Here is a 27891-nt window from a genome sequence, read left to right as displayed (position 1 = left end):
TTATATTCTTCTATGGGAACTTAGTTCGTATCTTACACGTGAAATATTGAAAACCGAGTTGCTGTGTTACGAGTATTTAATGCTTGTATCCTTTAAATGTAATATTTATTATAATCGATGGTCTATATCACATTCTGTCATTTGACGATCGCACTAAGCAGTGAGTTTCGAGTTTTTTGTACACGATAGCTGCAATATATGTTAAGTACAATGTCTTGAATTGGTTTCGGCCAAAAATTTAACCATCTGTTAGTTTTCGTTCGCCGGCGCCCCCGCGCTAACCCAACAGTCAACCGTTTGCGCAGCTGACCGATATTTCAGTTATTAAACAATACACCATGTGTTTATGGTTTACATTTTTAACATAATAAGAAGCACGAAGTGTTTTTCTCAGAATAATATTATTGAATTAAATAAACTTATTAACGTTTTATAATATTTTAATCACAGATCATTTTAATAAATGACATTACGAATAAATAAACAACAATAAAGATAAACCTGCATTGTTTTCAGTCTAAATAATTTACTGTGATCTAATAAGTAAATTCGTTACAAAATTTAATTATACAGACGTCAAATAATTATAGCTCATCGGCATCGTAGTAACTGATTACTATGGGGAGGTGACCAAACCCCGATATAGCTAGACCCAGTAGAAGAAACGACGCCAAATAATAAAAGGTTCCCTTATAATTAGTGTCGGCGACTCAGTTCTGCAGTGTAACAGATTAAAAGGTTATTATACGATTAGTAATTAGTTAGCTTGTAGACGGACAGAAGTGAGGACGCACTGGAAGCTAAACGACTGTCTTCATTGTTGGTTGTTCGATCGTAATTACATTGACTATCATTAAATAAGTGTAATGTTCCCTCGAGGGAGTGAGGAGAGCGTACACGGGTGTATAAGGCGCTCAGATAGATATGAAACCGAAAATAGATTGTTTACACAGATGATTAAATATTGTTATTGTGATTGTGGATTACCTAATTGTTATTGATATATTATTTTTTACGAATGTCCACTTTGTACTTGTGTTATACCCCCAAATTGTTTTAAATCTGTCAAATTGAATAGCAAATTAAATAATAATAGAATATATTTTATTTAGTATGGGTTTAAAAAAAATACCTTTAAATATTCAATACTGTAATAACGAAACGCTATTGGATTAACATATATAAATAATAAATCATTACATTTAAAATGATTAATTGATCTTGAAGGACGCCCCACGACTTTTTTGTTAAACATTTTAGATACATCATCTAAAATGCGAACGAGTCCAAATGTAAGTAGAAATGGTAATTATTATTTTTAGAGAAAATATTAAAAAAAAAAAAAATACAATAAAAGAAAAAAAAAATAGAATACGTAATTATTAATATGTTACTAATCCCTAAAGAGATTAATACTATGTTACCAATAGTTCGAATGAAAATCTTCGTTAAGCGCTTCAATTTAAGGTGCATCACTATCCAACTAAAAATATTAATTCAATTTCAATAAATAAAATACGTCATTGTGTTTAAATATCTAACATTGAAATCAGTCATTACGGTTTCACCGTGAAGAAAAACATCGGGAAAATGTTACATACATGTTATATGTTAAACACCAAGCCTTATCCTCTACGCAGACATTTACAGCTTTGTTGCATCTTACTCTTTCACGTAACACTGGATAACGCTTATAACAGCTAAAGTCAAAGCGCCACTATCAAAATTTTAATTACTTCATTGTCAGAATTTTACTTTTTTTCGGGTTACTACACTTTGCTCTCGTGGTTGTGCAGTGATTGACGCCAGCAATTTAAAAGAAACTTATTCAGTCCGTCGGCTTAACATACGGACCGCGGTCATGGATAGAATCAAGTTTCGAGTAAACGGGATCGAGTGCTCGGGTATGGAATTTAAACAGTATAATTTTACACGAAATACATTTTAAAGTATCAAGATTAACTGGTTTTATACTGCAAATTAAATTTTATTTAATTTTTTTTTTGAAATACGAATATCGAAATTACTAACAGGAAATATTTTTTTATAGTATGTATTTAAATTTATAATATAAGTATATTCCTTAGTGTTGTGTGTAATTTTTTATTTATAATCAAATGAGATTTTATTATTTGTTTGTGCATTTCGTTTTTATAATATGGAGATAAACTTTTTTGTGGGCTTTATAAAAAGAAAAAAAAGGAGAATAATATATTATATAGTATTTATTACTATTTAAGTGAAGTGATCTTCTGTGAATTTTTTTGGTGCGATTAAATTGAGATTTGAGTTAATTTTGATTTAGAATAAGAGTGCAACATTTTTAGTAACATTTTTAAATGAAACGTGTTTATTTTTATTTTCTATATTTAAATTCATCTTTGTGCCTAGTCGAAATAGCATAAAAAAGGGACTTATATTGATGTGAAATTATTTAAAATAATGTTATATAATTGTATACCGTTCGTGCTAAATATTTATTGAAGTGTTAAATCGTGAATCAAATCGTGAAGTGTTATGTGATTATAATGTAAATATATACGACAATTTTACACATCGATGATTTCAAACGCAGAATGTAAATATATTTCTATAGTGTTAAAACGAAGTCGCTTTCTGACTCTGTCTGTATCCCCACTTTCTCCTCCTTTGCCTCTGAATGGAATTTGATACATTTTTCATTAATAGAAAGAGCTATAAACGAGAAATGTTTGTAAATATTTTGTACAAAATTGCTGAACTTTTCGATATTTTATCCGAAAAAAAAAAACTGGTTTCGTACGCGTACGTGACTGACGCTGATTAAGCCTTAGCATATATGTATAAATAGGTACATCAAAACAATGTACTAAAAAATGTTAGGTCTTGAAAAAACCTACAGAAAAGTCCGGGACAACATTTGTCTATCTTTTAAAATAAACTTATACTCGTTTTATCTATAACTAGTTTTATCTAATTAATAAAAAGTATCCGTTATTTGCGAAGCTTTTTTCCTGAATTTATTATTAATCCTTTTTTCAGATAAGTGTTAGTTACTTAGGGCATTTAGTAAATATTAAAATTATACGGCAATATTCGAATACCGAGATATCATAGATTCCAAAAAATGTGTATCGAAAAAAAAATCATTCACGTAACAGGTGGTCTATGAGAATAACATTTGACCCTTTGCAGTATTCTAATTTGAACCTAAAAGTCATTAGACAGACAGTAGACATTTTCATCTATGTTTTACAATAAAATTACTCTTCATATTTCTTATTTTCGAAATCTATACTAATATATAAATGCGAAAGTAACTCTGTCTGTTCATTTGTCGCTCTTTTACGACCAAACCACTAAATCAAATTTGATGAAATTTAGTATGAGTACGAACGAAATATCTGATGAGTATTTATTAGGGTGTCCCTTAAATTTTAACTTCGATATATTTTTACGCATACCTTCTTAAAACTCTAGTAACAACCCAAATCAAAATTTTGTCAACCAAATATTGTCTGGAAAAAAATATAAGCCCGATTTATTAATTTTTCATTTTTTACGTTAGTTTTAAGATTATTAGTGCATCATTGTTTATTGCAATATGTATTATAAATATGTCGATAGGATTGCGAAGTGATAAACACAATATTTTCCTTATCAGATTGTCTAGCCATCAAATAAAATGTGCAAAATTACCATATAATACAAAAGTTCACGCAGTCTTATTGTACGGTATTCGCGAAGTTAAGCTGACTGTTAGTAAAGTGCAAATCTTGTGATTAGGGAGTGCTTTATATTTCGGGACAAAGCAAAAATTCTGACGAAGGCATTTCTGACCCAAAAAGAGGTGGAAATAATGTCATAACACCTGAACTTGACGCAGCTTTAGGTCTTTGCCCATTAACCATAAGAGACTCCGTTTATATTCTTCATTCGGTTTTAGAAGCGCTTATTCTGCGCAGAAATTAATAAATCCTCGGTTTATTAATTATAAATTATTATGAAGATAAAAAATCCAGGACAGAAGCAATAAAAACTGACTTTCAGAAAAATGTACCTGACGAAGTCACAGACTTTTGGGATGACAAAATATTAAAGTTAAAACTACTAAAGCTGCGACACAATATGTTAATATGTACAATATTACATATATTTACAATATTATACATCCTTTCGAAAAAAAGCAGCGACCAGACCATCATTGTATGGGCACGAGGAGGAAAGGTAAACTTCTAACACCTAGTTTCCGAATTCGCAATGTATTCAACATCCTTCTTGGAGATGGATGTAGTCGTTCCTATATTTATAATTGTATTAATAGTGATTTAAATTTAACGTTAAAAAAACACATAACTCCTATAATATATTTATAATAAAGAAGAGGTGACTTAGTATTTGTTGATTCACAGGAAGGATATATATTAATTTAATTGTACTTTATTGACAAAAGTTCTACAATTTAAATTGTGGAAAAGACTAACTATTCAGTTTCTTATCGGTTCTTCTTGGTAAACTGTACTTTCCGAACCAGTGGCAGCACGACGATTCAAAAGTGCTATTATGAGCCTACTTGAATAAAGAATAAAATATTAGAATCATTTTGATTTGTTTTGATAAACCTTGGCTCGAGTGCACTAAGGCGACTAAAGGTCCTATCCAAAATGTGTGCTTCTTAAAGACGCTTAAAGAGTATGAAAATTAATGTAAAAAATTATAAAGTTTATATAAGCAAATTTAGCCATCACTGGTGGTATTTATGTGAAGAGACAGACACTGTATCACTTTATAATGATGAAGATAATAACAGATGAAAATGATTCCCAACTTAAACAGGGATAAAACTCAGATTTTGGCAAACGTTAAGTTTCATCCAAGGAAGAACTGACCTAAAAATTGTTCGATAAGCAAATTTTTTGTGCGTTTTTTTGCATTACTTGATGTATTTTTTTTATTTAAATTGTTTTTTCTTTAAAACACTAGATGATTTTGTATCGGAAAAGAGCAAACAATTTCTTTCTCGACTACATATCGACGACAGTTTTCTTCTTGGAATGGTAATGCTACTTTTTTAGAAACTAAAATTAGAATAAATCGTTTGATCGTTGTAAATGACTGCTGAAAGGGCGATCAAATTAATGTAAGATTTTAACGGAATTATTACAGTTGAAATAGCGTAAAAACAATTCTTGTTGTACTGTGTCCAGGAACATAAAAGTTTGTATGCAGACTGTAAAAAAACTACATTTAAGATCAGTTACCCCTGACTGATTATTATAATTTCATGTTTCTAAAGAATAATGTTTATCTTATTTTATTTTAATTCTTATTCACTTCATTTGTTGTATTTATATATAGTTTGATATATATTTATGTTAGTTTTATAGCGGACAAAACTATCAGGTAAATAAATGACTTTTAATAAACTTTGTAGCTTGGTCGGCACGGGTTGCGATCATGTTAAAAAGCTGAAATTTCATATTTGAGTATGTTTTAGCATTTAGCAAAAAAAAATAGAGGGTATGCATTTCGAAATTAAAAAAAAAAAATTTTTTGTCATATAAGGCACATCCTAGTATTTATGCAAACGAATAAATACATTTTTAATTTTCTTTATAAATAACTTACATCCGAGCAAAGCTGGGGCGAATCGCTAGTAGTACTTATATAATATGTCACCATAAAATTGTATAAATTGAATTCAATCTACAATAAATTGCTAAGATTATGATAGTGTATATTGTAACTATATAATATTTTAGGTTACGTTTGTATGTTCATAGTATAACTTAATTGTGTCCGTTTTATTAAAAAATAATAAGTGCCGTTCGAAATGTTTCAAAAATATATAATCTCGCTTAAATTACCGTTATAGAATAAGAGTTTCATAACCCATTTATTTCCCCTTTCACTACTGACCGCGATGATAAAGATTTTAGAAACGCCATGCTCAATATGTTCGTACCAAAATGGGTGGCGAGTAGTTCTATATTCATAAGTAGCAGTAAATTATTATTAAATGTGTTTATTGACTTTATTTCGTTAAGTTGGTAGCTCTGCGATTTGTAAATGTATTGATAATTACATAATTAAATTTAATTTTGATAGTATATTACACGTAGTTCACCCGTGTCTGAGGTTAGTAGGTCAGTGCTTGCTATCCTGACCCTTTCTGATCTCCTGGTATGTTTGCAAAATTTTATGACGATCAGTTGAGTTCAGACGTGAAAGCGTAACATACAAACATCCTTTCACGTTTATCATATTAGCTATCATAATATAATACATATTTATACGGCAAATATTATCCACTAGATGTATGAATGTATAAACGCTTGCTTCACCTAGAACGACTTTTGCAGCATTGAAAACTATATTATTTAAAAAAACCTTTACGTTTTAAGTAAGAATCTATTATCTGTGTGTGCATATGGTTTCTTAAGTATGAATGTGTTTGTTTCTGCTTATAACTCTCTGAGTCTGCGGGTGTTGATATAATGCATATATTATTCAATAACATCAAATATTTAAAACTTTTTCTATACATAAAAACGCTTTGAAATCATAGGTAACGTCTGTTCGTTATATTTAATTTCGTGACTTTGATAAGAAATAGATAAACATTATCACTAACGGTGATAAAATACTTATTACTTTGCCTCCAATAGAGAGGGCACATACGTGGACAGATAAATAAAACAAAAGGTTTTACCTCGTGCAAGCCCGTTTGGGTTGTACCAATTCGTCGGTGTTGATGTGTTGTTGTTTTTCGGTTAGATGAGTCAGTGAACCAGTGGAACAGGCACAAGATCATAGCATCTTAGTTTCGAAATTTGGTAGCGCATTATATGAGAAATGGTTAATATCTCACAGTACCAATGTCCCACCAGGTGGCCCTCTGCCCCCATTTGCCAGTTCAGTTCACTGTGGAATAAAGTCAAACCGTCTCCGTAAAGGGAGAGGTTGCATCTGAAATTTACGGAGTTATTAATCTCACATTTAGAACATTACTAAAATTATTATCCAAAATATTATTATACGGGGCTAATTCTACTAAATGTCAATTTATCGCAATTGATTCGAAATATAATTCTTACCGTTTAAATTCATTTTCAGGTAACGTAAAGTTGGATTGTTATATAATATGGAAAGTTGATCGTTATAAATTAATAGAATAGTCCCCAGGTAGATGCAGAATTATAACTGAATATTGAAATTGCTTACAAAACAATATTTAGTTCACAACAGTGTTGCAGAACTATCGTTAGTTTGACTATTGATAGTGGACCTCGAAAACTATTCAGGATATCGATAGTACTATCGTTGGTATCGATGGACTATCGATAGTTTAAACATTAATAAATAAAGCATGTTATTTAAAACAATTTTAATTAAATTTATATAGATTGTAAAAATGCGTGGAGCTAATACTTGTTGAATGTCAGGCAATTTACATCTGAGTTTCTTGTCAGTTCGTTTTGATAGAAGAGCTGTTGGTAGCTAATATGTTTTTACTAAATAAATAGTAATTGGTAATTTCATATCATGCATTTGTATTTAATATATTTTCAATGACATAACAATAACGTTGCTGAGGAACTACATTATAAGAACGGATATGACAGTAGTTATTTATAGTTCTTTAAAATGACGGTTCAACAGTGCTTGTAAAGGCTAACTTGAATAATGTATATTTTGATTTGGATTTAAATTTTAAAGTTGGCACATTTACCCGTCCACCTTCATATGACCTAAAATAAAAATATAAATAAATGATGTGCAAAAATATAATCTTCAAGTAACCCAAAACACAAAGATGTTGACATTGACTACTTGACACTATAAAATGTTGCAAGAATTTAAACGGTACGTACGGTTGTATAAAAATACGTTTATGTATTAAGGTCAGTGCACTGACCGCTACTTTCGGTTGTAAGACGAATTGGCAATTGTTTTTAGTGATATTAAAATAAACGCTGCACTTTGTCAGGGAACCCGACAATAACGTTTTTGACTTTCGTTACGTTTAAACAACCTGATTTATAATTTACGATGACATAAATTATTTTTTTACAGATACATCATTTTTATTTATTTATATAAATAGCTATGATTATTTAAAACCTTATACAATAGTTACGGAGTCAGCTCCATATACAGGGTTATTGGTAATTCGACGTATTCCCGTTAGGAGGTGATAGGGGTGATTATTTGCGATAATTTTAACTCCCATATGCATGATCCAAAAGTGAACCATTTTTAAGTTATCACGTTTTTTAGATTTTTTCAAAATAAGTCAAAATTGCAACTTCAAAAATGAATTTAAAAAAAGGTTTCGATTAAATTCTACTTTTTTTCTTCTGATTTATAAACGATCTAAGTATTTCAGAAATGAAAATTTTCAATTCACTTGGTGGTAGGGCTTAGTGCGAGCCCGTCTGGGTAAATACCACGCACTCATCAGATATTCTACCGCCAAACAGCAGTACTCAGTATTGTTGTGTTCCGGTTTGAAGGGTGAGTGAGCCATTGTAACTATAGGAACAAGGGACATAACATCTTAGTTCCCGAGGTTGGTGGCGCATTGGCGATGTAAGGATTGGCTAACATTTCTTACAGCGCCGTTGTCTGTGGGCGATGGTGACCACTTACCATCAGGTGGCCCATTTGCTCATCCGTCAACCGATATCATAAAAAAATAAGATTAACAATTTATTGTAACAGACAATCAACCGAGCACTCGTTTCGTAGCGAATAATTTTGTTGCACGTAATTTGGAAACGGTATCACCGTCTCCAAAATACGTGCAACGCCTTCTAAAGTTTTATTTATTTATTAATTTTACGAGTCTCCAAAAGAAACACACTAAATACATATTCTTAAAATTAAACAATGTAAAGGTTAAAAGTTGTGTGCTCCTTCAGTTATAAGAGAATAGAGCATGCACTATTAAGCAAAAAATATTTAAATATAATTTACATAAAAAGTGAAAGACTAATTACATAGCAGTAAAAAAAACATAAATTAGAAACGTAAGTTTAAGAATAAGCTTATTAATCAAGCATTTTATTGTTTCGTTAGTTTAAAAGTTGAGAGAGTATTACACTCTGAATTTGGAGAAGCTGTAACGATGAATATTGAGGTCATTATTATTCCTAGAAAGTATATTATATTACCTACTGAGCCTTGGAACAGCAGCGTTATGTCCTAACAGTTTTTGTCAATTTAAAATGCCCAATAAATTGTAAATAAACTTCCGTTTTTTATTAAAACAGCAATTGATAAATATGGTTACTAAGAGTGTCAAGAAAGTCTATCATAAAAGATGGACTTGCTATCCCGGAGTTTTCTGTTGACATTTTAGGACAATTTTCTACAATTTTACAGGCAGCGTTAGCTGGATGGAAAACAGGTTTTTTGATAAAACACTAAAAAAAAAAACAAAGTCAAAATATACTATATTAAAGTAGGCTTATACAAGCACTTTTGAATCGTCATTTGACAAACTATATTAAGTGTAGATTCTACCGAGAAGAACCGTCAAGAGACTCAGTAGTTACTTTTTTCAACATTAAAATAAATAAGTTCTGTTAGTTAAATACAATGGAAGTCAACAAGTATTGGCTCCACGCTTTTTTATCATCTAGGTATATATCTTGTATTGAATAATATGCTCTTTTTTATTAGTGTATTTTTACAAATGATTTGAATATATGAATCGGCAAAGTTAAAAATCTGTGTTACCCCAAAGTACTATGAAAATAACCAAAATATACTAGACGAGCGGTTTCAATATTAGTTAGTTGTCTAAGTTTCCTAACCGCGTATGCTGCGGAGCTGAGTCCTCCTGTCAGGGACAATAAATGAGGACTCCACTGAAGTTTGGAATCCAATGCTATTCCTGAAAACACCGTAGTATCGGCTACATCAAGACGGCCACCGTTTAAAGATATATTATAATTTTGCTTTCTAACATTGGATAGGGTAAGAACTAAACATATTGTTTTTTTGAGTATTCAAAACTAAATTATTTACTATAAACCAATCGTGTATCTGTGATAATGCACCGTTCACTTCGTCATAGTCAGTATTTTTCCTGTCTACCTTAAAGATTAGCGAAGTATCGCCATCAAACAACACTATATCACAAATACCTTTAACATAGAAATGAAGATCATTTATCAAATGCCATAGACAAATCACAGAATACTCCAATAGTATTTGTGATTTTTTTCCATGCAAAGCTCAACACAACATATTAAATGTTTTGTTGAGCGACCGCTCGTAAAACCGAAATCTCGCTATAAAATATAGTATTTGTATCGAAATGGACGATTTATTTTACTTAAATACGGCTGTAATTACGAGTATCGCTTCTGTTTCCAGCCTTAACTATCATAGTTTATCCATTGTGCTCAATATATTTCCAAATTATATGTACCTTCCTTCCTTATTTATCCCTCTTTCTAATAGGGGAAATGAAGCAAAAACACACAACTAAAAATCTACTTTGTTTTAAACTATTATTTTGGAAATACCAAATAAGATAGGTTAATTTAACGCTATAAAGCAACGTCAGAGAAAAATGGTTTACTGTTTAGCTCGATGAGTAACCTCAATGCTGGTGACTGTATAAGCCAGACGATGAACAACATTTTGCGTTTTATAGATTTATTTATTTCAATGTTTTTAGTGGGGTCCGAGGTTAGCTCCACGACCAGTCTCCTGGACTACCTTCGTAATACGTTAGAACTCCGTGGCACCAAGTACATGTGCTTGGAAGCCGGCTGTGGAGCTTGTATTGTTACTGCTACGAAGGGCCATGGGGAAGTTCCACAGGGTGTTAATTCGGTTAGTTTATTACAATATCACTAGAATATAATAAGTTTAAGATAACATAAAATAACAGTAAATGTTCCACTTTTCGGCTAACGCTTTTAAGGAGAAGACGAGCCACATTTGACACCTTCATGACTTAGTAACAATTGAATTATAAACACGAATTAAGTACTCGTAAACTTATTACGTATACGTATTTAAAGTGTTAAATTCATTTTAATTGATGATTGCGGACTCAAACCCAGCTAAGCACCACTGAATTTTCATATACTCCATTTGTGTTAGTAATTCATCTTGCGCTGCAAACCTGCAGTTGTCTAATTTCAATAAAGTTTTGCCACATGGGTATCCACCAACCCGCATAGGAGCAGCGTGTTCAAAATAAGCTCCAAACCTTCTCCTCAAAAAGGCGAGATGGCCTTAGCAGTGCGACATTTACAAGCTGTTATTCACCGGACTATTTCGCTCTGATAATATAAGTTCAGTGAATTAAAGTGAGAGTTATTTGACTAGGTCCTACAAAATATGATTAGGCATTGAATGCAATTCCTGAAAAAAATATTTTTAGCGGAAGTTTCGCATGTATGCGTAACTGATACTAGTAACGAACTGCAAATATTTATATTTCGTGAAAGTTACATACAAGTAACGCTAAACCATTGAACTATCAATTTAACCCGCCATTGGTGACGTGAATTTGACTGACATCGTTGGTGACCCCGGTCTCACGCACCGGGGTTTTCGACAGTGAGTTTTTCGTTAATTTACGGTTTAAACTACTTTTCATTGGAAAGGTTATAAAGTTTGATCATCGAGTTACAAAATTTCTGTCAGTCTTTGTCTCAATGGTCGTGGCAAATTCAACTGTGTCTGTCGTTCTTTTATAAGTGGTTCAATTAGACAATCAATGAATTGACGACGTAAAAGTTTTGAAGTTGGATTATTAGCTGTATGTATCACTTGACTGTTTATAGTACTGACGTTCAGCATAGCGTAAAAGACCACCATAGGCCAACGTCTCGTTGCTCGAGCACAGTTGTAATTTGCACACAGACGATCTACGACATCGACTCAACCCTTTGTCTCATTGTAACTCAAAATGATATCAGGTTTTTGAGTTTCCGCATCAATTAGATGAAATGGACCTTCCGTTGACCTGACGTTGTTCCGGTATAGATTTCCATACGAATTTCGATCATATTGTTGTCGAAGTAGTGTTTCCAAATTGCGAAAGGTTCTTTCTTACCGGCAATAATCCGCTTCGGTCCTGGTAACTGAGTTATAATATTAACTCTTCTAGTACGGACAGATTGACGTTGGGGCTCCTTACTCCAGCTCGTCGATTTATCCTTTCCCAAATAGAACAATGAGTTTTCATTACCTTAATATTCGTGGTCACTCCAATCTTCTTCGCTCTCCGAATTTTGTATTTGATCTGGTTCGAAATTTTCCTGTTCTAAGTCACTTCCAGATTCACTTTCCGATTGTAATCCATCCTCATCAGACATTGCTTCTTGCAAAAGGGCCTCGAGATGACGCTGGTTGCTTTCGAAAGACATGCTGAAACAATGTTCACAATTTGAACGAAAAACACGTAAAATGTCGTTCAAATCTGAAAAATCGGCTACTAATAATAGTATTATATGATTTAACTGTAAATTATAACAACATCTTATCAAATCAAAATAAGAAAAATATAAAAAATAACAATAACCATTTGACTTACCTAGTTGGTGACGCCGGTCTCACGCACCGGGTTGGCGGCAAAACCGCGTCGCTGTCGCGGGGTAGACTGGCGGTATGGGGCGCGGAATTAGGCAGCTACTCAAAACCACAGTGTAACTCTGTGCACGTTGATAAAAATATTTGTTTTTTTTCAACCACCCGGTCTCACAGACATATAGGTCACCAATGGCGGGTTAAACAAAATACGTGCTATTAAAAAAACAATGTATTAACAAAAAAACATTGATAAACTTATAAGTTAATCTTAGTTTAATTATGGTTTAAAATCAAATCGTATTAATGTTGCAAGTTATAACAACACTTGTTTTCTAAGGTGAAATATAATGATTTACTTAGAAAACTTAACTGAGAAACAGTAAAAAAAACTATTTCATTAATAAACATTTATTTGATGGTACGGCTTTGCGTGTTCCCGCTTGGTTAGATACAACGCACACATTACATATTATAAAGCTAAACGGCATTGACGTCATATTGTTGTTTTCCGGTTTGAAGGGTTATTGAACCAGTGTTAAAGGTACCAGGAACATAACATCTTAGTTCTGAATATTGGTGGCACATTTGCCGTAAAAAAACTGTTGTTACTTTAAAACAAATAGACTAATATTATTTAACAGTTAAATGTACAAATTACGACACCATTTACAACTCTGTTTAATCAATAGATTAATATAAATGATATATATTTTTTAATTTAGTGCATGGTATCAGTGACGTCATGTCAAGATTGGGATATTACGACGATAGAGAAAATTGGCAATCGTCTCGACGGTTACCACCCTGTGCAGAAAGCCCTCGCTGAACATAACGGAACACAGTGTGGCTACTGTTCCCCGGGATGGATCATGGCGATGTATAGGTAATTAGCCAACATAAAGAATAAATGAATGTGTCATTTTATTTGTACATCTGTGACCTAGATTTCGTACGTAGTAAAACCTGTTTCATAAGAATAATTAATTATGAATGAGTTTTAATTTAAGCAAAAGCTTAAATCAATTATATCTCTTACTTAACAAAGAATTACATATAATATATGTTGGTATATTTATTTACGTATATATTCAAATCAATTTAAAATAAAGGTTTCACAATTCATTAACCATGAGGATTTAAGTGTATACCTTCCAAACCTGTTATTCTTTGTCGAGTTTTATGTCCAAAAGTTTTTTGTTTGTGTAGAAGAGAACGCTGTTTAAGACACATCTTTGCTTTTGCAAATCTTCTCTTGCTTATGTTTTATATTATTTTAAATGTAATTTTGAATAAAGAAAACTTAATTTTTCAGTCTTTTAAAAACTAAACAAATGACAATGCTTGAAATTGAACAGTCGTTTGGTAGCAATATCTGCAGATGTACAGGATATAGACCAATACTAGAAGCCTTTAAGAAGTTCGCCTCAGATGCACCCGATCCACATACACTACCAGATATTGAAGACTTAAAACTGTGCGATAAAACTGGTGAAGTTTGTGTAAAAAAAAATTGCGACGACAGCGATTGGTGCTTTGTTTCTGGAAGTGATATGCAAAGTGGAGTCAAAACTATTAAATTATGGGATGATAGATACTGGTACAGAGTTGAGACGCTGACAGATATATTTGTTATATGGTATACAAATGGCGTCCAATCCTACATGTTAATGGCTGGTAATACAGGAAAAGGTAACGGATACGGCAAAAAAATATAACTTAATAGTAGATAACATAGATAACATTCCATTTCGGTATTAGAATATAAAATTATATTTCAAACTGACCTATTTGACTAAAGTGATAACAGTTTAATAGAAATATAATTTTGCAGGTGCATTCCCGATATTAGAATATCCTAAAATACTCATTGATATATCTGGAGTATCAGAACTAAAAGGGTTTAACATTGATCAGAATTTGATTATTGGAGCCGGAAACACGCTTACTGATGTTATGAGTATTTTTAAGACTATGTGTACACATGAGTATTTTGATTATTTAAGCATTCTTATCGATCACATTAAGCTGGTTGCTCACATACCAGTTAGAAATGTAAGTATTATATTAAATGTTATAATTTTTAATTGATATTAATTATATCTTGCAAGGAGCTTCTTGCTCACTCTCTCGCGTAAGAGAATAAACAGCTTTCGTTGACCAGCTGTTGACATTTTCCTTTAATCGCAGCCTCACAAAGCAGATGGTAAGTACTCCTTTGTCTGATGGTAGCTTTGTTTCAGTTGGGAACTATAGCTGGCAATTTAATGTTAAAGAATAAACATCATGAATTCGCGTCGGATATTTATCTTCTCTTTGAAACGGTTGGTGCCCAAGTAACTGTTGGTAAGTGTCTGTATAAGATTTTGCATAATTATAGCAGTGAATAATGATGATGCGAAACATTTAAATCTAACGAATATTTACATAAGACTGAAATTAATTTCCATGAAAAGAGAAAAGAAGAGAATCAAACGTATGAACGAAAGACACACAGAAAGTGATGATTTTACTTATGTTTGATTTTTACTCCACAATAACGGTATTTTTTTTATCTTTGGATTTCAGTGAAAATGAAATTGGTTAAAATAAGTTTAAAGTACGTGAAAATAATATGATAAATGGCTTGCTTTAACCTTAAGATTTAATGATTGAATACAAAATCTCACGCGAAGTTATCGAAGATCACACATAAAAATAAAATTCGAATAGATGACCTCCTATTCGGAGTTGGACAATAATTACTTTTGTTTACCTAAAAGTTTTATAAGAAAATACCGTTCAAAATCTTCGCTTGATTCTCAAGAGTAACGAAACTGACTTACTTTAGTATAAAAGTCAAAGCAATTGTGTAATAAAAAATATATAGTAAATATATATATTGTTGCTTTTTTCGTATTCATAAATATTATATATATTATTTTATATTAGCAAATACGTTGGACATGATTTATATTATTATATCTTACAAAATTATAAACGATACTACACTAATAATAATAATAATACTCGAATAATATAATTTACGATTTAATACACAATAAATAAAACTTAGTTTTTTTTATTCTTCTAATGAAATGATACTTTTTTTTCAATATATTTTTGTTAAACATAATTTGTTTTTGTATTATTTGTATTCAATTTGAGAGAAATTAAAACATAGCTTAGACTCCATTAAAAAAAGGAATTAATTATTATTAGTGATTAATTCGTTTGTTTTTAAATATAACTTACGAGGATTTCAGGATATTTATATCGAATTTTAATTGAATGCCAATAATTCCATCAAAAATATTTCCAGTATCAGCTCCGGGTTGTAGTAAAATGTTAACGATGCAAGATTTTGTTAAAGAAGATATGACCGGGAAGGTCATATTAAATATTCTTTTACCCCCTCTGAATGCTTCTCACAAAATAACTACATACAAGGTAAGTTATTGATATGGAAATAATTTACATATTCGTTGGTCCAGCTGGTGTGTGCGTTTACGTCAGCGGCAATAACTGCTCTTGTCGCCTCGACAGCCTTGAAGGGCAGTTACTATCCATTATCTGGCTGTGTATAGACTGCATCTGCGAATCTACGCGTGCCTCTCCGGTTTGTTTCTCCTCGGATGATCCGAACGCTGTTGCTGACTCCGTGACCGATGTGGTTCTTCAGAGAATGGAACTGTTCATTCCGTATTCTGCTGTGCCCAATTTTGGCAAGTCAGGGCCTTGGTTTAGTCGCTTCTGCAAAACAGGGTCACGCCGAAAGCAGGAACGCTATAAAGCCTGGGTCTCGTGATGTAAATACTAACGCATTCAGAAAATATATAATAACTCTGGGTTCTTTAAAACCGTTTTTGCTAAGTCTAATTCCCGAAAACTTAGTCCAATTCCCATTGCTACCACAGTTTCGAAACTCGTTTAGTTCCGCGGTCAATTGGAAGTCAAATTGACATAAAAAAACTTGGTGTGCTCAGCAAGGCAAGACGTACTGCATGTCGGCCCATCGCCTAAGACTTTAAAAGGTGCAAATTCGGCCTCACATTGAATTCTGCTCTCATCTCATTTCTTAAAACGCACCTGTAAGCCCCCCGGTGTTGCAGATGTCCATGGGCGGTGGTAGACACTTTCCATCAAGTGAGCGTTTACCACTTATAGCGTAAAAAAAATCTCGTGCTCCACCGTGGTTGTAAGCATCGGGAGGAATCCTGCATGTATGTATCCGATGAAAAGATGCCTCACGTGTAACCTGCATTGAGTGACATTCCAGCAGGCTGTTTTTTTAATTATATCTTTTTTTTATTATCAGATAATGCCGAGATCTCAAAACGCGCATGCAATCGTTCATGCTGGCTTTAATTATAAATTAAATGAAGATGGTGTTGTCGTGGATAGTAGAATAGTGTATGGAGGACTTTCTCCTGTATTCACAAGAGCTTGGAAAACCGAAGCATGTCTTCGCGGTAAGGCTTTGTTCAGAAACGAAACATTACAAGCTGCTTTGAAGGTATTGAATGCAGAGATCGTTGTCACTGAAGAACTGCCAGCGCCTCCTATTGAGTTCAGGAGGCAAATAGCTTTGTCATTGTTTTACAAGGTGAGACTTTAAATATGGGTATGCTTGCTTTTAATATTAAAAAGTTGTAAAAAATTGTTGATTGAGTTTGACCGCTTCATTTGTCCAGCCTTAAAAATAATGAAAATAAGAAAAAGTTAGATAACAACGTAATTCAGACACGTAATCCACGCGGTCAAGATTTATACAGTAACTATTTGTAATTCATTTTTGTATATATTTAAGGACTTGATGTTAATAATTGTTACGTGAATAAACTATTATATTAAATTGTAGTAACATATATTTTTCATAAACTTAAAGTTCTAGTATTAGGTATAAATTTAAACAACTGTTTTTTTATTTCTATTTTTTTAATTAGTGCTTGTTTTAGTGTCCCGTACAATATATTTACGTTATAATTGGTTTCAGGGTCTCCTGTCATTATGTCCACAAAAAACACTGAATCCTCGTTATTATTCTGGAGCCGTCAAAATACACGAAACACGGCCAGTGTCGGACGGCAAACAAATATTTACAACTAACCCTACGATTTGGCCTTTGAATAAACCATTTCCAAAACTTGATGCATTAGTAAGTTACTTAGATTTTAGGTGCAATATTTATAAAATAAAGCAATGAGTAAAATAACGTTAAGAATCAATAAAATATTTAGTAGTTCCTACATGAATCTGTTAAATTAAACAAACAAAACTTACCTACCTAATATCGATATAATTGAAACTCATTTATTTTTCAGATTCAATGTGCAGGTGAGACAAAGTATACGGAAGATGTACCGTCTCTTCCTGGAGAAGTCTATGCAGTATTTGTTCTTTCGACTGTAGCTCGTGGTAGAATAATCAGTATCGATCCTAGCAAAGCCTTGGTAAGATTCAAGATTTGATAAGACTTATAAGATAAATAATGATTTATTACCTTAGTATCTCAAGTTGTATAATTTATTCAAATTCCCAGAGTGAACACGGAGTTATTGCTTTCTATTCCGTTTCTGACATTCCCGGTCAAAATACTTTTACTCCACCCCTAAGTATATTTTACACAAAAGATGAAGTATTGCTTTGCGATGGAGAGGTCAAGTTCTTTAATCAACCGATTGGAATTATTGTTGCTGAATCTCAAAAGTTAGCTGAAAAGGCAGCTACTCTGGTCAACGTTAAATACAGTAATGTCGTTGCACCAGAGATTGATATACGTGAATCTATAACTGACCCAGCTAAAGTGACTATAGCAGGATCATTCGAAGCTACAAAAGTGGGCACTGATGTTTCTAAAATAATAAAAGGGGAAAACACTATTTATGGTCAATACAATTTTACTATGGAAACTTTGGTGTGTGTCACACTTCCAACTGAAGAAGGATTACTAGTGTATGCTGCGAGTCAATTTATAGATATGGTACAACGCACTGTTTCCAGAGTATTAAATTTGGAACAGAACAGGTATGTTGATGAACTGAACACTATTTTATTTCTCTTAAGTAGTAATTCACTTTTCCCAATTAATTATTAAACGTGTTGTTTGATTTATTTTGACTTAGGATTATATGAACAATAATTAATACACTATGAAATTAATAGGAAAATAAATGTTATAGCTAGTGTCCGTGAGAAATAAGCGAATACTTAGAGCTGGATATTTTTTGTGGTAGACATTTTTTTCTTACAACGTTTTCTTTGAGAAATATATGTAGTTTGTTAATAGATATATAATGTATATTTTCCTTTTAGGGTTGACGTATTCGTGCGACGTATCGGCGGTGGCTACGGTTACAAAGTATCTCGAGCCACACAAATATGTGGAGCCTGCAGTCTTGTGGCGTTCAAACTGAATAGACCTTGCCGATTTATTCAGCCTCTTACCCATAACATGAGGGCTATAGGAAAACGAACACCATGCGCTTCTAACTTCGAGGTATTATATTTGATAAAAATACTGGCTTTAATGATGGCAATAAACTTCTATATTCTATGAATGTCTTGTCTGATGAAGGTCTTGACATAATTGTACAAAAAGTTACCCAAAATATACGCGTATGATACTGACGACATTATTACTTTACGGATGATTTCATATTACGAATAATTTTAATTAAATAAAGTATGAAGCATTTCATTTTATTATACTAATTGGTATATTCATAATATGTTTGATTTTAGTTTATAATCATAACAATATTCTTGATAATTTATATATATGGTCTATCCCTTAGCTGATATACTTATTTATAGACCATCTACTCGATTATCCCAATGAGATTCTATCTGTAATTAAACATATACGTCGATCATAAGTCACTTGAAGCTCAGTGATCATATTTTTTTCCTTTTTACTAAGCGTAGTAATTTCTTCTGAAACATGTTACAATACTATAGCCTCTACATCTAAGTTATATTTTTTTTTCTTTTCTCACTCCTTATGATCAACAAAATCATTATCTTCAACATCATCAGCTCCTATTTGTCTTGATAGGTCTCTTCAAATTTCACCAGCCACTAAATATGGTTTAACAATATAAAAATCAAGCAAAGTAATCAAAATATTGATAATTTTAACAGATGGGTGTTAACGCGAAAGGAGAAATTCAATACATAAATCATGACTTGTACGATGATAATGGTTATATTACTAATGAGCCTCTAGTGTCTCTCGGCCTCGAACTTTATTCTAATGTTTACAAAAGTGAGCCGTGGACTCATAAATCGTATAATACTGTAACTGACACACCTTCAAACAGTTGGGCCCGTTCTCCTGGTATGACTATATTTAATGAAAATAAATATATTTTTTAAATTTCTTTATTTTCTTTAACTTCTCCGTAATTTTTTTTTCTGTTGTTTTGTTATATTTACTACAAAGGCACAATTCAAGGTAATTTTAACTTTTAAAATAAATTTTCATTGTATACCACAGGATCCCTGGAACATATAGCGATGGCTGAAAATATCATGGAACGGATAGCTTATGAATTAAATTTAGACCCATTAGAAGTCCGTCTATCAAATTTAGATCGTGAAAAACATGGTCCTATTCAAGAAATGTTAGATACCTTGAAAAGTGAGTCCCAATACGACGAGAGAAAAGTCGCAGTGGATAAATTTAATTCAGAAAATAGGTGGAAAAAACGTGGCCTAAGATATTCTTTCCTTAGATGGACCCCAGTAGGTTCCATGTACTTTGATGTGACCTTGACAGTCTTTCGTGACGATGGCACTGTTGCTATTACTCATGGAGGTGTTGAAATGGGTCAAGGTATAAACACAAAGGCTATTCAGATATGCGCATATTTTCTAAAAATACCAGTCGAAAAAATTAAAATCAAACCAAATGATACCATGATAACTCCTAATAGTTTTCCTACTGGTGGTAGTATAACTTCTCACAATATTGGTATCGGAGTACAAAGATGCTGTGAACAACTGCTAGCAAGACTGGAACCAGTTAGAACACAATTAACTGATCCAACCTGGGAGGTATTGATAAAGACAGCATATGAAATGAATGTTGATTTACAAGTACATGGATTTGTTAATGAACTAGATATGCAAATGTATAATATATATGGAATTACGTTGGCTGAAGTTGAAATAGATGTTCTAACTGGAGAATGGGAAATAATAAGAGTTGATCTAATAGAAGATGTCGGACGAAGTGTAAATCCTGAACTAGATGTTGGTCAAGTGAGTGATTTTAATATTTTTTACAATATTTCCGATGCTAGAAATACTGCTACTTGTACTACTTGTGTAAGCCAGTTTTTACTTGCTATTTCAGAAATTCTAACATAGGGGTACATCATTGCTATGTAATGTTGTGCTACAGTTTGAAAGAAGAACGATAGAGTAATATTTAAAAAAAAATCGTGGCCCTAGAATCCTAGATTGACGGTATAGGAGTGTGGTTTGTACTTTTCGTAGTGTCTCATGTTTTGTAGTTTCATGTTGTCCATGAGCAACTGTGGTCTCTTAGTTCGTTTACTGTCCTAAAATAATTATATTAAATAAATTTGTGATTTTTTTATTATATTGATTGATTGACCCAGCGAATAAACAAGGCTGCAATTAATTTGGTCTATTAGCCCTTTTTATTAATAAAGATAAATTTGTAAAGATAATGTTATCGAGTTATTTATTTTTCAGGTTGAGGGTGCTTTTATTTTTGGGGTTGGTTATTGGACATCGGAAAATTTGGTATACAATCGAAGCAATGGCGAAGTGCTAACGAATCGTACTTGGGATTATTGGGTTCCTCAAGCTAGAGACATTCCTCAAGACTTCAGGATATACTTTAAAAAAGGTTCCTTCAGCACTGAAGTTATTTTAGGTGCAAAAGGTGAGCATACTGTTTGAGATATGTATTCTGTGATATGATTCTACATAACCTAATCTTAGAATATGTATTCTGAATCAAAATATTCTCTATTTAAGTAATCAATAGAACTTTTAAAGCGTCATGTTAATAGATTACAGCCATTAAATTTAGATTGTGATAAAGCGTATTATATATTATAGCTTTTAGATAACCTGTGCTATGAAAATTTTATTTATCTGTGTTTACTTATTAATATGTACTATATTATTTTAAAAAAGAGCTGTCTGTTAAGACGTCGTATAAATTAAATTACTTTGTTTACTTTTTTTAATTAGTCTTAGATTATAGTGACAGAAGACCATCGCTTGGACTCTGGACAAGGATTTCTTCAGCTCAATTAAGATGACAGTTAGCCTAATACTTTCAATTTGACCTACTAATTATATTGTTGAAAATAATTTTACTGATTTTAGCGACCGGTGAACCTGCAACGTGTATGGGAATAGTCATTCCTTTCGCAATGCGAGCCGCTATAGCAGCTGCACGAGAAGAAGCTGGTATTCCTAAAACACAGTGGTTCCAAATAGGTACGACTTTTTTTATTAACTTGACCAAAGTCTTAAGAAAAATATTATACTTTAAGTATATATATATATTAACGTTAACGTTCTTCTTACGTAATATTAAAATCGTGGGTAAAATTCTAGTGAATAAATCCCAAAGAGGTTTCAACATAATGTATATACATTACCGAAATGCTTATTATGTTACATAATAGATTGGCAAAATTGGATCTGGAAAATAAGTTCAGACTTCCTTTTTCAGCAGGTTTTCGAAGTAAGTTATTTTTGCTATAAATCGCGACAATAAAGTTTATAAAGTTTGAATTGGTTGTCGGCATTAAAAAATTAGCAATAGAATTAATTACTATCACAACTTACCAAATGCTTTGATTGAATTCACCTCGAATTGTAGATTATGCAATTAATATTACGAACGAAATTCTCAATTATGGTATTTTGTCAGTTCATCGTCGAACTTTGAGTTCGATTTTTGAAATAAAACCTAGGCTTTAAAGGTTTTGAGATTCGTTTGTTAATATTTATTCATTTATACAGAACATTCAATAGAAGTAACAAGAGTTTTAATATATAAAAAACATAAATTATATTAATAAACTTAACTTCAACTCGAATTATATGACATTACGATATGGTAAAAATAATTTGCTACGGCTGAAACCTGAAAAATTTATTCAAAGTTAAGATTGGGAAAAAATCTAAGTTTTCTTTTTTTAATATTTTGCAGCTATTTCTTGATATTTTGAAAGGTATGTGATTATAAACCTTGAAGTTAAATTAGTACAGTTGATGCAGTTAAAAAGTTTTTTTGAAAGCCATAAAATTAAATCTAATTTTTTTTTTATCTCTGGAATGATATGATGATCTATCTATATGAATCTAATCTCTAGATTCAAAATTATATGTAAGATATATATTGTGTAGTGGGTAGCTAAAAAAAAGATAACCCAGTTGACTGAATGCTTAAATTACAACGGAAGATCGTGGGTTCAATATCGGATTAGCAGACTTCAATGAGATTTTATGTAACAAAATATGTGTTTATAATTTAAATCGTGCTGAGTGGTCAAGGAAAACGTCGTGAGAAAACCTTAATTTAAATAACGGCTACAATTCTACCATGCTATAAGTACTATTACTACTACTACTACTAAGTTATATAAAAAGCAATTTATTTTCAGATGGTCCCTACACTGTTGACAAGATCACGTACTTCTGTAAGAACAAGCTAGAAGATTTTAAATTTTATTAAAAAATAATAAACTGCTGGGAGAAGTCATAATTCAACCTTTTAAAGACACAACACCAAAGTAATATCACACGTTGCCTTTCTTCCTTTAAATAAAAATAAATACAGCTTGAATAATTTCGTTACAAAAAACCTGTTTCGATATAAACAGTTTCTTTGTTTTTATATAATCATATTTCGGAGCAAAATTCATCTTTTTAGCTTCGTAGTTTTAACAGTTTCAAATGGATTCATAGATACTGTTCATTTTTTTTTACTAACTTCATTTAAATATTTATGTAAATTTTTCTATTATGTATTCTCATAGGGTTACATTTTCTGCTTTATTAGATCAAAATATATTTCTGTTAATGTCATGAAAGTTATTTACAAAAACCTTCAATTCTGAAATTTATATCGTAAATAAAATATTATATTATATTTTTTATATAAAACTAAGATAGCACGTATATTTTTAAAATGGCGACAAGTTATTTTAATGAAACCTATTAATTGCCATTTTTTTATAATCTTGTCTATATGTTTTGTAAGTAGTCATTTCTTATCGATAGTAATGCCCAAATCCCGTATTTCCTCAACTTCAGCAAGCCTTTGATTCGCTATATAATAAACAGATGGTACTGTGTTTCTTTTTTTAGTTATTTTAAGGAATTGACATTTTGTAGCATTAAGTAGCATTCCATTGTTATTGCACCACTCTTGCACAGAATCTAGATCATGTTGCAAAAGAGTTACATCATCCATAGTTTCTATACGTCTATATAGTTTAATATCATCAGCGTAGATAGAGTATTCACTGTGTTTAATGTAATCACTAATGTCATTAATAAATAATATAAATAATATCGGCCCTAAATGTGAACCTTGCGGCACACTAGAATATGCCAAGTATGGATGTGACTTAAATCCCTTAATTACAACTTGTTGCTGCCTATTTCTTACATATGACTCTAACCAAAGTAATAATTTGTCATGAATTCCATATATTTTTAGTTTCAACAACAATAAGAGATGATTGGCTTTGTCGAACGCATTGCTGAAATCAGTATAGATCGAGTCCACTTGAATGCCGATATCAACATAATTTGACACGTCATTAAGATAACAGACAAGATTACTTAAAGTAGATCTACCCGAACAGAATGCATGTTGTTCAGTTGTGATAACTTTAGTGCTATACTTCGATAAGACATCACATATAATTCGTTCAAATGCTTTTGCAGTGACTCAGAATTGACACTGGTCTATAATTATCAACAAGATCTTTATCGCCTTTTTTATATATAGGTATAACATTAACAAGCTTCCAGGCCGATTGGAATTTACCGGTTTCAAAGGATGTTTCAAAGATTTTTTTTAATGGCAACGTTAAATGCTTGTAAGTTCTTTTAATGAAAAGAGAAGGAATCCCATCAAGCCCAGCCCCTTTATGGGGGTCAATTTTCTTTAGAGTATTGTGAATGGTATGTTCGTTAAATTTTATAGAGCTTAAAGAGAACTGGTAATAAAAGTCCTGTTGTTTAAATTGAATTTGATTCTTATTAAGTATATTTTTAGAATAGATCGAAGAAAATTTTTGTTTGAAAAGATTGCAAATATCCTCGCCAGCTTCAGCTATAATAGTACTGCCAGACATTTTCATTTAACTGGGAATATTCGAAGATGTTCCACGTGTAGTCTTAACAAAGAACCAAAACTTACGCGGGTTACTGCAAACAACCGATTCTATTCCGTTTGTATAGTTGGTATAACGAATTTTCATCACTTTGTATATGCGAGAGTTTAGTAATTTAAGCTCAAGAAAGTCACGCGGATTATTGGATTTTTTTAATTTTAATCTTACTTTTTTCTTTTTCAGCAATTATTTTTATTAGAGAAGAGGAAAACCATGCTGGATATTTACGATTTCTAGGTTTTGTTATAGGGATATGATTATTAATAATACTTTTTAGGATCTCATAAAAAACTGATACCATGACATCAACATCACCAGCAGTTGACCTCAGCTCAGACTCCCAATTTACTTATTTTAGTTTGTCATTGACTATCGTATAATTAGCTTTTTTAAATTGTGCGTGGCAAATACTTTCTCAGTTTAAACCTCTAACTGCAGTAGTTCTAGTTGTATCTCTAAAGGGGGATGATGGGCGTCCACTTTGGTTAGTATGTCCAGGCTACCGTCGACCCTGACACCAGTGAAATTACTAAATACCAAATCAAGTATTCTGCTATTATAGTTATTTACATGATTAAATTGAGATTAATGATTCAAGGCCATAAAATCCACTAACATAAAATCTAAACGTTTTGTACTATTGCTAGGAACTAAATTTCTTTCATTTGACTTGAAAATCCAGTTTATAAAACCCAAATTAAAATCTCCTAATATAAGAGTTTCACATAAATTACTTTCCATTACTCTACTTATGTTATTTAAGATTAATTCTAAATTACTAGATGTTACAGGTACAGATATTTGCCACCAGCAAATACAATAAACAGAATAGTACATTTTTAGTTACACCATTTACACTTAAGCGAACTGATATCCATAAATCCCTATCCAGGTCAAAGTCAAAGTCAAAGTCAAAAATCTTTATTCAATATAGAAGTGTTTACACTTGCTTATTGATTGTCAAAAATCTACCACCGGTTCGGAATTTAGCACCTCGGACCTGAGAAGAACCGGCGAAAGAAACTTTGACTCGTTGAGATTGTAAATTTTTTGATACCGCGAATAAGACTACACCCCCTCTATGTCCAACTGATGAAGTTGTTAATCTCTCTTCTGTAAATTGTATATCTATCAGTTAGAATTTCTTTATCATTGATTGAATCATCCAACCAAGTTTCAGTTGACGCTATCATTTCGTAGTTGTTTCTCAGAGAAGCCAGCTTTATATCTGGTAGTTTGGTTTTCAAACCACGAACATTTTGATAATAAATTGTGAATGAGATTTTTTAATTTACGGACTTAAACTCTATTTTTCTTTAAATTAAATATGGTCTAAGGTCCCAATGTTACGAATTTGTTTATCTGGTGATGTGTCATTTTTCCGAATAAAGATGCGTCCATTACGCTCCCATACATACTTTATAAGCTCCTCCCGCGCTACTTGTCTTGTGCGGGCATGTAGATACTTAAGGTGTGGTGGTAAGTGTTCCGACACATATACAGCCAATTTCTTGGATCCGAAACCTAGGTGGCCAGTATGTAATCTATCTTCTGGGTTAGATTTATTAAACCTTGAAACGGCTGCTAATGTCTCATCTCTCGCTCCAGTACTACTAAGCTTTGCAATAATAGCGCGAGGCCGACCGCTGGTATCATCCATTTTTCTCACTCTTACACACCTAATAATATCGTTATCTCTCAACGGAACTGAAACAGTAGACGTGAGTTGTTTGATTACAGACAGTAAGTTCTCCGATTTACTTTCAGGCACCCCATTCACCTCTAGATTATTTTCACGAGTGTGTTGCTCTAAATCATCCCTGATAGTTTAACGTTTTCCTGAGCTAGTGCAATTACTTTATTTTCATAGGTTTTGAGATCAGTTTTAATTTTATCGTAATCAGCACTTATGAATTCTATCGTAGATTTCAATTCCTTAAGCATACTCAATTCGCTTTTTATCGAATCAAATTCTATTGAGAATTATGACTTAACTGCAATTTTAACCGCCTCCGACACTGCACTTTGAATCTCACGTCTGAGTAGAGGCATCAAATTTTCAATGTCGCTTATCGGTGTACTCACGCATGATTCTTTCATATCTTTAAGCGAATGTTCCGAAACAGAGCTGTTAGCCTTTTGATGGACCCTACGCATAGAAATGTAAGAAGATTCGAAATTTTCAATATCCACTTGCTCAGCCGTACGGATAGGGGTATTAGTGTTATCCCCTTTTGGTAATTTATTTTTACACTCGTGACATATCCACAGTCTTTTTTTGGCGGCACCCATCACAGCAAAAGATTTTTCTGATATGTTTGCGCATGTTAAGTCGAGACGCAACCGGCATGATGAACAGCATATGAATTTTTTACCTTTTATTTCTTTTAAACAGCCTGAACATATTTTAGAAGTACTAGACATGGTTGAAAAATATATATTATTTTTATTTTTAATTCTACGTAAATGAGATTTTTTTTTTACATTCTAAAAATTTGTGGGTGTTCGCATTCAAATTGTGAAAATACAATATTGTCTTGGCATTTGTTTTAAACGACCGTTATTGTCAAGCGTAACAAAGCTTGCTACCTGATCAATACTCGTGATCAAAAGGTTGTAAGCGCCATGCATATCACGTCGCTTACGCGTTTGAAACGAACACTTGCGTCACCACACTTATAAATTGTTTGTTTTAGTTTTTGTTTTAAAAATCAAGTACTGAATCACATTCCACTTAAAATTTATAATCAATATACTGTCAAACACTAGGTCAAGCACCAAGAACAATTTAAAGTTCAATAAAAACAAAAATTTACTGTTAAATTTAATTTTTAACGGAGCACAATCAAATAATGTATTACTTATCAAATCGTGTATATTATATTTCCATTCGGATACCATATAAAAGTCTTTGTATCATTCGAGTTTAACGAGTACAGCAAAGGCGAGATATGTACAGTGTTACGACAAATTC

At 32.1% G+C, this 27891-nt stretch overlaps 1 protein-coding gene across 1 annotated transcript; it reads left to right on the top strand.

The window, feature by feature from the left end:
• Positions 1-1765: 1765 nt before the first annotated feature.
• On the top strand, positions 1766-23276 carry LOC113394721 (uncharacterized). Its single transcript, XM_026632147.2, has 17 exons — positions 1766-1904; positions 10673-10830; positions 13263-13423; positions 13853-14229; positions 14372-14592; positions 14781-14883; positions 15839-15966; positions 16835-17122; positions 17513-17674; positions 17841-17969; positions 18059-18543; positions 18832-19015; positions 19660-19855; positions 20015-20781; positions 21241-21433; positions 21886-21999; positions 23175-23276. Exons 1-17 carry the CDS (start codon positions 1862-1864, stop codon positions 23243-23245), a joined length of 3780 nt encoding a protein of 1259 aa, XP_026487932.2. The 5' UTR covers positions 1766-1861; the 3' UTR covers positions 23246-23276.
• The last annotated feature ends 4615 nt before the right edge of the window (positions 23277-27891 follow it).

This window comes from Vanessa tameamea, chromosome 15 (assembly GCF_037043105.1).
Source record: "Vanessa tameamea isolate UH-Manoa-2023 chromosome 15, ilVanTame1 primary haplotype, whole genome shotgun sequence".
NCBI classification, from domain to species: domain Eukaryota; kingdom Metazoa; phylum Arthropoda; class Insecta; order Lepidoptera; family Nymphalidae; genus Vanessa; species Vanessa tameamea.
The sequence above is the reverse complement of the archived record's forward strand: the minus strand, read 5'-3'. Positions and strand labels throughout refer to the sequence as shown.